The following is a 13,715-nucleotide window of genomic DNA, read 5'->3' on the forward strand; positions in this document are numbered from 1 at the left end:
AAAAAAAAAAAGACTCCTAAGTAAGCGCTAAGCTGTAAATTGTAGACAGGGCTCGGAGGGAGCTGGGCTCACAGACAGATGCACACTGGAACTGGTGGACAGTAGGAGGGAGAGCAGGCCATGCTCTCATCCCTGACAGCTGTGCAGGGAAGCTGTGCTGTACAGAGCAGACTGAGTCCTAAGGCAGGGGAAAGCATATTCCAAGAAGAAGGCATAGCTTGTTTAAGGGGTTGGCAAGAAAGGCTTAGCTAGGGAAGGGCAGTGCCATGAGGCCAATCAAGTATGGCCATGCGGTGGGGATGCCAGATGGATCAAGCAGGATTTACTGGAGTCAGGAATTTGGATCATACTTAAAGAGCACTGGGGGAAGGCTTGCAAGGTAAACCACAAACGCCTAATTATATTTTAAGGTCAGGTAATCAGTGAGTAAATTTTTAGAGTATGTCCAAAATACCACACAAGACACAGTTACAGTGAATATGTACTATGTACTCATACTGAACATCTATTCAATATCTGACGCTCAAATTTGACTGGGCTACTGGGTTTTTGTTTTGTTTTTGTTGAGTCTGGCAACTGCTAATTAAGAGGCCACTGAAAGGTTTCAATTGGCAAGCGGTGTAACCCAGTTTGTATTTTAAGAAGATCCCTTGGGCAGCTTTGTGGAGAACGGTTTGAAGGTTAGCAAGAGTCAACTGAAGGCTGAAGTTCAGAGTAGCAAGTTGGGCTCAGAGGGAAATGCAGTGGGGGTGGGAGTGGGGTTGGTGGTGCCTTAGGGTTTTATTGCTATAAGGAGACACCATGACCATGGCTACTCTTACAAAGGAAAACATTAAATTTGGGCTGCCTTATATTTTAAAGGTCTCATCGATTATCACCATATAGGGAAACACAGCATGTAGGCAGACATGGTGCTGGGGTAGGAGGTGAGAGATCAAATCCTGATCTTCAGGCAGCAGAAAGAAACTGTGCCACACTGGATACAGCTTGAATGTATGAGCCGTCAAAGTCCACCTACATAGCGACACACTTCCTCCAACAAGGCCACACCCACTCCAACAAAGGCCACACCCACTCCAACAAAGGCCACACCCACTCCAACAAAGGCCACACCCACTCCAACAAAGGCCACACCCACTCCAACAAAGGCCACACCCACTCCAACAAAGGCCAGACCTCCTAACAGTGCCACTCCCCATGGGCCAAGCATTCAAACCTATGAGTCTAAGGGGACCATTCCTATTCATACCACCACAAGGGGTGTCTAGTGCCTTGTAAACCTTGAAGTTGGAAGAGACCATCTAGGAGGTTGCAAAGGTGGATTCTAACTCAAGAGCTCTGGTGTGGCTCCCAAGACTCTGCATTTCTAACAAGCTCCTAGAAATCATGTCAATGAACTAGAGTCCCAGGGACACATATGGCCTCATCCCTGTTTTTGTAAATAAAGTTTTATGGGAACACAGTCATCTGCTTCCGCATCCTCTCTGGTTGCTCTCAAGCTACAAGGGAGTCAAACAGCGCCAATAGTTAGTCCGCACTGCCTAAAATATTTATATTTGACTCTTCATAGAAAAACTTGCCTGCCTACACTATACTTTGAGTAGAAGGGTCAAGAGTTGGAAGACAACCAGGGAGGTAAAATGAGGATAAATATCCTGACTAGCTGAAGGTGAACGAGGGTTGGGAGATGGTCAGCCCTGGCTCACCTAGCCTTCCCCTCTGCTGGGAGCAAGGCACTTGGACTTCAGTCTTCAAAATCAAGTTGGTATATTATATGAGTGGCTAGTCATTGTTGATTCATCCTAGATGTTCTTGGCACAAGGAGTTCTACTGTGCACCTATTTAAACGTGCAGAAATGTCTCTCCACAAACAGGAGGGTATAGCTATAATTAGACAGCCCTGGGTAATCTGAAAGAAACTGTCTTGTCAGCAGCAAGTTAATGTTGACTCCTGCTTGTATTCGCTCCTGCCTAGTGGTCCCACCTTTCCCCCTGAATGCACCCCTGCGAGGGTCTACCAAAGCTAAGACCTGCCATGCTTTCTGCTCACTCCAGCACTGGAAAGAAGCTACCCCTTCCCTCTCCCCCCACAGTGTCTGAAGGGCATACCTGTGTGTGTCTATGAGGGAAATCACTTCAGAACAAACCGGTAAAGTAGGGGAGAGGAAGCCCGGTAGAAATCCTTTCAGAGTTGTCCTCTCAGTAAAAGCTCAAACAAGATCTGGCCCTTGTGGAGTAGGCACTGTATGGAAAAACTAAGCTAAAATGACTTAAAGAACCCTTTTAGGGTGCTAAAAGCTATGCATTTCTGAAAATCACTTTGAGTATTTTAGCTTTCCTAGGCTATTTCCTGCTGTAGTGCAGTGATGTCAAATGATGCCCGCCGATATGTTAACACCACCAAGTTCACTGCAGTTGCCGTAGAACAAGATTTACTACTCTTGGAACCCACCAGGCTGTCTTCAGCAGAAGCAGAAACTGTTTTCTAGTGAAAGACCCACCCCATGAGTCTTAACTCAGAGTTGCAACAGGCTTGAACGAGCCCAGGCACGCCCAGATACCTAGGGCCGAGTCACCGTGAAAACTAACAGACCATAAAAGGAAAGGAATGCAGAACAGACCAGGAGTACCACTCACAGGCCACCTGGCAGGAAGAGATAAGCCCCCAGCCCCCGACATCCAGGATGCCCCAAACCTGCCAATGTGTGTAGCTATACCTTATTACCTCATCATGTGAAATAGCCAATCATATGTGAACATGTCTATGTGCCTCGTTTGAATCCACCAATCCCCGTAACTATGCATCTGCTTCTGTACGCCCGCTTCTGCTTCCCCAATCCCTATAAAAGCCCCATGCTGGAGCTGCTGGGCGCGCAAGTCCTCCGAAGAGACTGTGTGCCCGCAGGTACCTGTGTTTTCCAATAAACCCTCTTGCTGATTGCATCCGAGTGGACTCGGCTCGGTCATTGGGCGCTTGGGACTCCTCCTGAGGGAAAGGTCCTCTCTGGGGGTCTTTCATTATGGGGGCTCGCCCGGGGTTTGGAGACCCTCCGCCCAGAGATCACCGACCACCCACCGGGAGGTAAGCCGGCCGGCGTTTGTCTTGTCTGTTGTGTCTTGTCCTGTGAACGATCGATCAATAGGCTCAGATCTGGGGACTATCTGGGCGGGCCAGAGAAGGAGCTGACGAGCTCGGACTTCTCCCCCGCAGCCCTGGAAGACGTTCCAAGGGTGGTTGGAGGAGAGGGAGATCCGGATCCGTGGCACCTCCGTCCGTTTTCGGAGGGATCCGCACCCTTGATGACTCCGTCTGAATTTTTGGTTTCAGTTTGGTACCGAAGCTGCGCGGCGCGTCTGCTTGTTACTTGTTTGACTGTTGGAATTGTTTGTCTTCTTTGTGACCTGACTGTGGTTTTCTGGACGTGTTGTGTCTGTTAGTGTCTTTTTGACTTTTGTTTCGTGTTTGAATTTGGACTGACGACTGTGTTTAAAATCTTGGACCGACGACTGTGTTTGAAATCATGAAACTGTTTGCTTTGTTCGTCGAAGAGTTTTACTTGGTCCCCTTAACGCTTAGTGAGTAAGAAACTTAATTTTGTAGACCCCGCTCTAGTGGCAGTGTGTTGGTTGATAGCCAAAGTTAATTTTTAAAACATAGTGTTTTGGGGGTTGGGGATTTAGCTCAGTGGTAGAGCTCTTGCCTAGCAAGCGCAAGGCCCTGGGTTCGGTCCCCAGCTCTGAAAAAAGGAAAGAAAAACAAAACAAAAACATATAGTGTTTTATCTGTGCTTATGCTCGCAGCCAGCTGTGATGAACTGGGAAAGATTTAAATTTTCCTTGGGAGTAAGGAATCTTAAAGGCGGAGTTTCAGCCGGTATGGCACTTAGTGCATAGCTGCCTAAAAGATCAGAAATGCTGTTAACAGGCTATAAAAAAAGGACAGGCTGTGTTAGAAATGCTACAGGAAGAATGATCTAAAAAGGCTGAGAGCTAAGTGGGGCTATAAGGAAAACAAGAACAGGAAAGGAATTTCTGACATTTGCTCACAGTAGGAGAGCGCTCATTTAGAGAAGTTCTTTAAGGAAGCCTGCCTTATCTGCTGTCCTTATTCCAAGGGAGGAGTCAGTCTCCAACATTAAATTACTTTTCTCACTGATCATCATTAACATGGAGAGTGCCTTTGGTCCTATCCCCACAGCAGCCAGTTCCTGCCCCTATGGTTAAAATGCCCCAGGTTGGGGGACAAAAAGAGCCCCTAAAATAGTTTCAAAGAATCTACAACTGTGAAGAACTTTGTTTTGCCAGTCAGGATTAATGTTTTCTTTTCCATGGGCCTATAGCCCACTGAGACAGTTTGGTAAAGGGCTGTTACTAAAGTCCTGAAAGCCCCAGGTGAACTGGTTACAATTCTTTTGTCAGCTGCTTAGTATCTAGCACCCAGGTTCTAACCATCTCTCCATCCTTTTGTTATTAGTTGTTACTAGAAGCCTAGTGTCATTTGGAGGCTGGTTCTCTTGAGAGGCAAAGCCACCAAGCTGACACTGAAGGGAGGTAGGTACTCCTTAAGGGAAAATCTAAGCCCAGAGAGACAGCCGGTAACAGCTAGGCTGCCTCTCTGCTCGCCTTTCTGTTTCATAGACAAAGCTTGTGCTTATATTTACAGTGGCCTTTTTGTCCAAAAAAAGGCCTCCTGGTTTAGCTGTGTGACTAAATGCTATTTGTCCTCTTCAGTGGACCTCTCTCCTCTAGATTCCCTTCTTGTTTTCTCACCATCCCACGTGAGATGCTTGTTAGTAACTGTTACAGATCTTCTTTACCACTGAGGAAAGACAGAATCCTGCTAGAGGCCAGAAAGAATGTTCCAGACATGGATGGAAGGCTCCTGACTGTTGACTTCAATGCCCCTGAAGGTAGGGAGTGCTCCAGGTCTGCCCCCAGGCTCCGAGGGTGGGTCTCCTAGGGGCTGGAAAATGCCCCACCAATCTGGCTAAGATAAGGAAAGGATATGAAGAGAAAGTTACAGAAACTTGAAGGGTAAAGCTAAGTCACTGAGAGAGTTATTGTAAGTTGCAGAGAAAATAAGTTGATGCGTGGTTCAGGGTCTGTGCAGAAAAGTGGACAGCACCTAATAGCTGTAGAAGAAGATGCAGAGAGACTGAAAAAAAAAAAGAAAGAAAGAAAGAAAGAAAGAAAGAAAGACAGGAAGAAAGAGGATAAAAAGAGCAGGAAGCTAGGGAAGAAAAGAGACAAAAAGAAGAGGAAATTAGAGAGCTAAAGAGAGATAAAAGACAAGAGAGGAACATATACTGGCCACAGTAGTTAGGGAACTTAGGAAGATAGTACCTGGCAACAGAAGAGAATTCCTGGCTAAAGATCAGTGTGCCTAATACGAAGAAAAAGGACATTGGGTCAGGGACTGCCCCAGAAAGAACAAGAGGGGACACTGGAGAGCCTCTTGGTGCTGGCTATGCACAGAGATAGAAGGGAAGCCCGCCCAGTTGTTTTGTGGATACAGGGACCCAATGCTCTGTGCTCCTATGCTCCAGTGGGCCAGTATCCAAAGACCTTGGGTACAGGGGCCTGCTGGCAACAAACAATACTTATGGACTGCCCGAAGAACAGTGGACCTTGGTGTGGGCCGGGTAACCCACTAGTTCATAGTCATCCCTGACTGCCCCCATCCCTTGCTCATGAGAAAATTGCTCCCCAAAATGGCTTGCGTGGGCTGAAATGGCTGGGTGAGGCCATGTGTATGCATATCTACAGACTGTGTATGCGGAGCTTAAGACCTGTCTCAGTGCACCAGTACCTGATGCTGGGAGATGAATGGCTTAGCGCTGTTCTACTTGGAACATATCACTCCTGCCAGCCGGGCACTAACAATTATCACCCAATCCAGGACTTAAACTGTGATAGACTGGCTGATGTTTGCCTTTGAATAGAGTGTCCCAAAAGATGGGACCACTGGTCAGCTGCCATGGACTAGATTCTCCACCTGTTGGGGGCAATCTGGTCACCTTGCTGCCCAATCCGACCTGGAGCCACCACAGCACGAGTGTCAAGCACTGGCAGAAGCCCATGGGTGGAGGAAAGACCTCTGCGACTGGCTGATTGACCCCTGCTGAAAGCCGAGGCTACCTTGTCCACAGACGGGAACAGTTCTCTTCATGAAGGTCAGAGATAAGTGGGTGCTGCCATGGTGGACAACACAATGTCATCTAGGATGGCTGAACCTCAACCCCCCAGTACATCAGTGCCGCAGATGCCTTTGCCATCTCTTGGATGCCCTGATGAAGCCAACAACTGTGAGTACTATTCATTGCTCAGGATATCAGGAGGGAAGAGATTCAGTGACATGGGGCAATAACGAAGCAGATCAAGTGGCTCGAAAAATGGTTATGCAGGAGCCCATCCTGGTTGCAGGCCTGCAAGAGACAGCCACTGAGAACTAGGATTGGACTAAGGGATGGCCTCACTTAGAAAAGGCCCAAATTGCTTAAAAGATAAAGGACAATGGCACACTTGAGGGGAAAGCTATACTCCCCAGAGAACAAAGAAAAGACTCACTTTGCCAAATACAGAAATGGACTCATTTAGGAGATAAAAAGTTTGTCCAAGTAGTTAAGTGTATGTAATAGACTTTAAGATTTTAGCCAGAGAGGCAGTAGAAAGTATAAGGTATGTCAATAAGTGAATGCTTAGCAAGCAAACAGGGCAAAGAGACCTAGAGAGTTTGGTGAAAAGTCGAAGTGAACTTCACTGAGATAAAACCAGAAAAATATAATCACAAGTATCTCCTAGTGCTTGTAGATACTTTTTCAGGAATAGATAGAAGCTTTCCTCACCAAACGAGAGACGGCCTCTGCAATCATCAAGAAGATACTGGAAGAAATCTTCCTCTTGGAATGCCCAAGGTAATCTGGTCAGACAACGGCCCTACTTTCGTTGCCAAGGTAAGCCAGGGTGTGGCCAAGTATTTAGAGGTCGATTGGAAATTACATTGTATTTACAGACCTCAAAGTTCAGGACAGGTAGGGTAAATAAATAGAACTCTAAAAGAGACCCTGACCAAATTAACCATGGAGACTGGCGCAGACTGGGTGAGACTCCTTCCCTCTTGCTCTCTTCAGAGCAAGAAATACCCCTTCCAGATTCAGCCTTACCCCCTTTGAGATCTTATATGGGGCCTCAGCCCCACTGACTGTATTAGATGATGTTACTGAACCAACATGTCATAGTGCCATAGTAATAATGATTTGTGTGCCAGGCTAAAAGACCTACAGGTGATACAGAAAGAAATCTGCTCAGAGCTGGCAGCAGCCTATGCCCTGGGGACCCCTGAGACATCTCACCAGTTCCAGGTCGGAGACTCGGCTACATACGATGGCACCGAACCCAGATACTCACTGGAAAGGACCGTACCTGGTTCTGCTGACCACCCTGACAGCCATCAACTCTCAACCCTCACCAGCCGTGTACTAGCTGTTGGGGCTGAGAGCTGGGACCTAGAGGGAAACTCAGATCTTCAAAAAGCTCCCTAGACTTAATTTCATGTTTGCCCCGGGTTTTATCAAGATAGGTGTGGGGATAGGCTTGATTTCTATTACAAATGATGTAACATTGCATATGTTAGTACTCCTAACACTTCTTGGGACTGTGCCTCAGGGATCACAATCTGTATAAGTTTAGAAGTTCTAAAAGCTAGTCATGACCTTGGTGTGTAGGTTTAGATAGTGTCCAGATTGGAATCCTGATGCTAAAGACTTAGTAAGAAAAAAAAAAAAGAGTTGAGAATTACTTAAGGCTATCTAGGTGCTGCAAGGGCAGCACAAGGACATCTGCCATTGCCCTGCAATGCAAGGTTTATAGAGAATTCAGAACTGCCATTGACTCAGATATAAAAAGAGTGAAAGACTTTTTAGCTGACCTCCAAGAATACCTAACCTCCCTCTCAGAGGTAGTCCTTCAGAATAGGAGAAGATTAGACCTGATATTCCTTAAAGAAGGAACCTGTGTGCTACACTGAAAGAATGTTGTTTCTATGCAGACCATACAGGATTAGTGAGAGATAACATGGCTAAGCTCCGAGAACGCTTGGCCCAGAGACAGAAGCTGTTTGATTCCCAACAAGGCTGGTTCGAGGGGTGGTTTAACCGATCCCCTTGGTTTGCTACCCTGGTGTCCACCTTGATGGGACCCTTAATCATCCTTCTCCTAATCTTCCTCTTTGGCCCCTGCATTCTAAACAGATTGATGCAGTTCATAAAGAACAGACTCTCAGTCATTCAGACGCTTGTTCTCACCCAACAATACCAGAGGGTAAGACAACAGGAAGAGATTCCTTAGAATTCGATTTGAGTAAAGGATTTTACTCAAGTCTAAAAGAAAATGGGGGAAAATGAAAGACCCACCCCATGAGTCTTAACTCAGAGTTGCAACAGGCTTGAACGAGCCCAGGCACGCCCAGATACCTAGGGCCGAGTCACCGTGAAAACTAACAGACCATAAAAGGAAAGGAATGCAGAACAGACCAGGAGTACCACTCACAGGCCACCTGGCAGGAAGAGATAAGCCCCCAGCCCCCGACATCCAGGATGCCCCAAACCTGCCAATGTGTGTAGCTATACCTTATTACCTCATCATGTGAAATAGCCAATCATATGTGAACATGTCTATGTGCCTCGTTTGAATCCACCAATCCCCGTAACTATGCATCTGCTTCTGTACGCCCGCTTCTGCTTCCCCAATCCCTATAAAAGCCCCATGCTGGAGCTGCTGGGCGCGCAAGTCCTCCGAAGAGACTGTGTGCCCGCAGGTACCTGTGTTTTCCAATAAACCCTCTTGCTGATTGCATCCGAGTGGACTCGGCTCGGTCATTGGGCGCTTGGGACTCCTCCTGAGGGAAAGGTCCTCTCTGGGGGTCTTTCACTAGTCAGAGTCCGTGCATCCCAGTTAGCATGTCAGATATTAGGATATGTATTTTTATTAAATGTGGCTGCTGTTCTATTTTTCCCCATCCGGGGATTGTGTAACAGTAAGAACTGCCAAGGATGAGAGATTAAGCGTGTGTAATAGACTGACACACTCTACTTAGAAAGCTGAAGGTGTTTGTGGGTAACGACCACAGCATTGGTCAGGATACGTGGACAGAACCGAATTCTGCAGTTTCTAGTTGCTGTCGTCCTTCCCAGCAAATCGACATTTCAAGTCGCACTCTACCACGGTCACCTGCTTTGCAAAGCAGTCAGTCCTCCCTGGGAATCCTAGACATTGAGTTAGATCCAAATGTCCTTTCAGTTCATAATAGTCAGGGCAAGTTGGAAACTCCACGTTAAAATAAGATATTTCCCCCAAATCTAGTAGGTTTCACCCCCACCCTCCCCCTTCTCTGTGATGTTAGCTCTTCGGCAACAGGCTAACAACTGTGCTCTCAAGAAGTGTCCCCCATTCCATGTCGCACACTTCAAAAAACCTGTTTAAATGTCTTCCCACAGTGCTGGCTGCAAAGCAACAGACACAGAAGGGCAGACAAAAGAGAAAGCTTGTTTTGGGGTGGGGGTGCTTACAGAGCAAATAGAAAAGAAGCCATAACGGCCCTGGGGGTTTTTGTTGTCTGGAAGAAGGCTGGAATTGGAAGCTGGGAGGATTTGGTCTGCAGCAAGTCCTAGAAGCTTTCTGCAGGCAGTGTTTTGGACAGGAGAAATCATTAAAGGGCCTCACACATCTATTTGCATGAATTAGCAAACCCGGGAGAGCTTTTGAAATGCATTTGGAGCTCTGACCTGACATGAAGGTCACATAGATGTCCCCAGAAGTGTATGCCTACTGAGAAGTTACATTAACAAACCTTTCCAGCCAGTGTTGAAAGATCCTCGCCTCCAATGATCTGCATCTCACCCATGGACCGATCGTTCTACGGAAACGGAGGAGGGGAAAGAAAAGGAAGACAATAATTTTAGTGCACAAGAGAACCTTAAAAGCACATTTTTCCCCCCATCTCTTTGGTTAATGGCTAGACTGTGCCTTGCAAATACAGCACACATAGCTAGCAAGGGCTCATGGTTGCCTATGGTTACCAAGAGCCACTTTCCTGCAGGCTCTTGAGACAAAGCCAGCTAATGACTGGCTGGCAGGAAAGTCTGAGGAGGGGGATGGACAGCTGGAGAGAGGAGAGCAAACTTAATATACCAGACGATACCTATCCTGAGGCAGATGAATAGGAAAAGACACACCCTTGGACTTTACTGAGGTGAGGGAGCTGGAGGCCCTGAGTAAGCTCTCGCCCGAGAACGAGCAAACCCCAATTTCCCGGAAATGAAGCCCTTGTCTATTGTTGTCGTGGTAAATTCAGCCCCTCATCTGATGATGGGATTAATCCCAACAGACCACGGGTTTCTGACACCAGTGAGCAAGCCTTCTGTGGCTCCAGAATGTGAGAACCACGGAGATTAGTTTTTTGAAACTAATCTTCTAAAAGTGAGCTATCACTCGTGTTTTCAATGTTTAAATATCGAACATTACTGTGTCCTAAGAAAACCTCAAAAAGCAAGCAAGCAAGCCCACAGACAAACAGGCAAATACTTGTGTTTTTTTTTTTTTTTTTTTTTTGGTTCTTTTTTTTTTTTTTTCCGGAGCTGGGGACCGAACCCAGGGCCTTGCGCTTCCTAGGTAAGCGCTCTACCACTGAGCTAAATCCCCAGCCCCCAAATACTTGTTTTTAAAGTGCACCTTACGAGAATCACTTAGGGACAAAATGGAAATTGAACTTGGCCTCTGTCTAATGACAGGCACACACTAGAGGAACTCAAGCAGCCAGACCCAGTCAGTCTGCTCATGACCAAAGCAAGAATGTGGTGATGTCGCAATGCCTTGATCCAACTGATAAACCTGTGAAGCCCGTCCCTGTCCTCATCCTTGTTGTAGTTATGTGTGCTGTGCTGAGGCAGGAGGTCTGAGGCAGGAGCTGTCCTCGGTTATCGCAGACAGACCTTCTTATGCCAGGGTAGCAGTCTCCTATCTTGAAAAGGTTTTCCCTCGTTCTGGAAACAGTCATCCCATAGGGTAAGGCAGGCCCAAGGCAGGGCAGGGCAGAGAGAATAGCTGGAGGCTACTCCCAGCCTTAGAACTTCAAGTCTCTCAAGCTAGTTCCTAGAGGAACTTCTTGGAACTGGGTTGAATTGGATTCTGCTGCCTACAGGTAGGACTTTCTATTAGGATACAGAATTCCTTTGTCAGGGGACTGGCTGTCTGGGAAAGGGAAAAATACCCATATGCCAGTTTGGCCAGTGAAGTACCTTTGTTTGACCAAAAGAAAAAAAAAATCAAAAGTGGAGAGAAAGAGAGACCTTAAATATTCACACCTTTAATCTCAGCACTAGGAGGGCAGGTGCATCTCTGATGAGTTCCAGACCAGCCTGATCTACAGAATGAGTTCCAGGATGGCCAGAGCTACCTAGAAAGGCCCAGTCTTGAAAAACCTAAATAAATGAATAATGAATGAATGAATTAACGAATGAATGGGTCACTTGTACTTGCTGAAACATTTCTCCTTAGAGCAGCATTGGATGGAAAGTTTGAAGGTGAACTTTTAAGTTAAATTGTCTGATCCCTGAAAGAGAAGGACACTGGACATCCAGAATTCTAGGCTGTTTTGTACTGGTGAATACAGCCACATTCACAAGCCGATCTGGTAGTGGCTAAGAACTTTGAAAAAAAAAATGTCAAATGAGGGCGGAAGAACCATCTCAGTGGCCAATTGCTTTTGCTACACTCCTAGAGGTCCCATGTTCTATTCTCAGACCACACCTTCAGATGGTCATGTCAGCAGTTCCAGGGGATCTGACACCCTCGGTGGCCTCCAGGGGGTACTTGCAGTCGTGTGGCAAACACATACACACATAAGTCAAAATTTTAAGAAATCTTTGTCTAGGGAGAATGCTTTCTTTTTTTAAAAAAAGATTTATTTTTTATTTATTTAAATATTATATATAAGTACACTGTAGCTGTCTTCAGACACACCAGAAGAGGGCATCAGATCTCATTACACACAGGTGTAAGCCGACATGTGGTTGCTGGGATTTGAACTCAGGACCTCTGGAAGAGCAGTCAGTAGTGCTCTTAACCACTGAGCCACCTCTCCAGCCCTATGGGAGAATGCTTTCTTATCACCCCCAGGGGCACTGAGACACATGGTTCAACATGGGAAGATCTGCATATTAGAGTCAGCTACGTTGTAACCTGCTTCAGGAGAAACAATTTCAGATCAGGGATGTGCTAGCTGGATGCAATTGCTGAAGTGCAATGCAGTGAGATTCGCGGCTCAGAGCAGGTCTTGAAACAATTCTGTTATCACAGCCACCTTGTTGTTTATCTCTACCCTATTGGTTTTGTATTTGTTTTGTCAACAACAACAACAACAACAACAGCAGCAACAACAACCTTCAGAAAGCTAGATACTGTGCTCAAAGTCACACAGCGTGCTGCCAAGAGAGTCTCGTTTACAGAGGCCTTTCTTAGTCCAAGTTTCTAAATATGTTTTTAATACTAGGTTTGTTCTTAACCCATCTGGAAGTTATGTCTTCCAAGTGTGTATATAGTCAATTACCCTGACACCCTTTACTGAATTATTTATTTTCCCCGCTATGGGCTAGAAATGCCAATTTTTAAAAAATCATAATTTTTATCCTCATGTGGAAGGGTCAGTTCCTACATTTGTCCAATCTAACACGCCTGTTCTAGTATTAGTCAATCCGATATGCCCCACTCATTAATTTGACGTTCCAATTAGTTATAAATAGGAAATAGTGAATTAACCTTTCCTCATACTAAAACTTTATTCTTCTAATTTCCACAGTTCTTAAGTGTCTTAGCATCTAGTTGTAAATGATATTTTTATGTCCTCTGGCTAGCCCATATAAAACACACACAGTTCCGACATTAGATTTACAAGCTGAAAGCTTAGATTGGGCTGTTTTTGAGCTGCTTTAACTTCCATTCCAGCCACATGTCCCTTGCTACTCGCCGTTTCTCCAGCTACGTACTCATGGTTCATCTCCTCTCACGACTGTTTCCTCCTCCCCTCCTTGCCTCTTTTCTCTCTCGGTCTTTCCTGAGACCCCTCACTGGGGCCTCAAGTCCTCTCTCTCCCTACTGCCCAATCACAGGCTTTAGCTTTTGTTGACCAGTCAATGCTCAGAGCAAGGTTTATACATTAAACACCAGTGTACATGAAAATTTGCTCTTCTTGGGACGACTAGATCTTGGGGTACACAATTTAGCATTTGAATACATTGTAGCACAAGACCAACCCCAACATATAGTAGGGGTTTTGATTTTTTTAATTTCTGTTTTATACTTTGGCTATTTTTGCTCCTGCTCTGTCTCCTTTCAGTGGGTTGTTTTGAAGATCAAATGGATTGATTGATATGGAACACTGGAAACAGAGAGCTGCATTTGGCCAGCCTTTGGCCCATCAGACACGTAATGTTATTGTTGGATGACAAGCACCCCAGCACTGCCACCATGTTAACAGTGTGGTCTCCAGCTTGGAGGAGGCAGTAGACCCTTTAAGGGCTTAGCAGAAAAAGAACCTGTCCCTGGGGGCTTGTTTTTGAAAGTGACACTGGCACCATGACTCCTCTGGTTTAGTGACTATAAAAATAAGTGAGTCTGTCTTCTTTCTCTCTCCTTCCTTCCTTTCTTTCTTTCTTTCCTTC

At 46.0% G+C, this 13,715-nt stretch overlaps 1 protein-coding gene across 13 annotated transcripts in view; it reads right to left on the bottom strand.

Annotated features, from left to right (window-relative positions):
* Positions 1-13,715, bottom strand: part of Prtfdc1 (phosphoribosyl transferase domain containing 1) — a 105,238-nt gene that overhangs the window by 13,414 nt on the left and 78,109 nt on the right. For 7 of the 13 annotated variants that reach the window (XM_063276256.1, XM_063276255.1, XM_063276260.1 and 4 more), the window contains exons 4-5: positions 11,361-11,477; positions 9,848-9,913 (exon numbers count right to left, since the gene is read on the bottom strand). In XM_063276256.1, the coding sequence (XP_063132326.1) occupies positions 9,848-9,913; positions 11,361-11,477 (183 nt within the window). The remainder of the gene's footprint in view (positions 1-9,847; positions 9,914-11,360; positions 11,478-13,715) is intronic. The other 6 variants (NM_001106127.1, XM_063276261.1, XM_063276259.1 and 3 more) reach the window with 1 other exon arrangement.

The sequence above is a fragment of the Rattus norvegicus genome, chromosome 17, assembly GCF_036323735.1.
Source record: "Rattus norvegicus strain BN/NHsdMcwi chromosome 17, GRCr8, whole genome shotgun sequence".
Taxonomy (NCBI): Eukaryota; Metazoa; Chordata; class Mammalia; order Rodentia; family Muridae; genus Rattus; species Rattus norvegicus.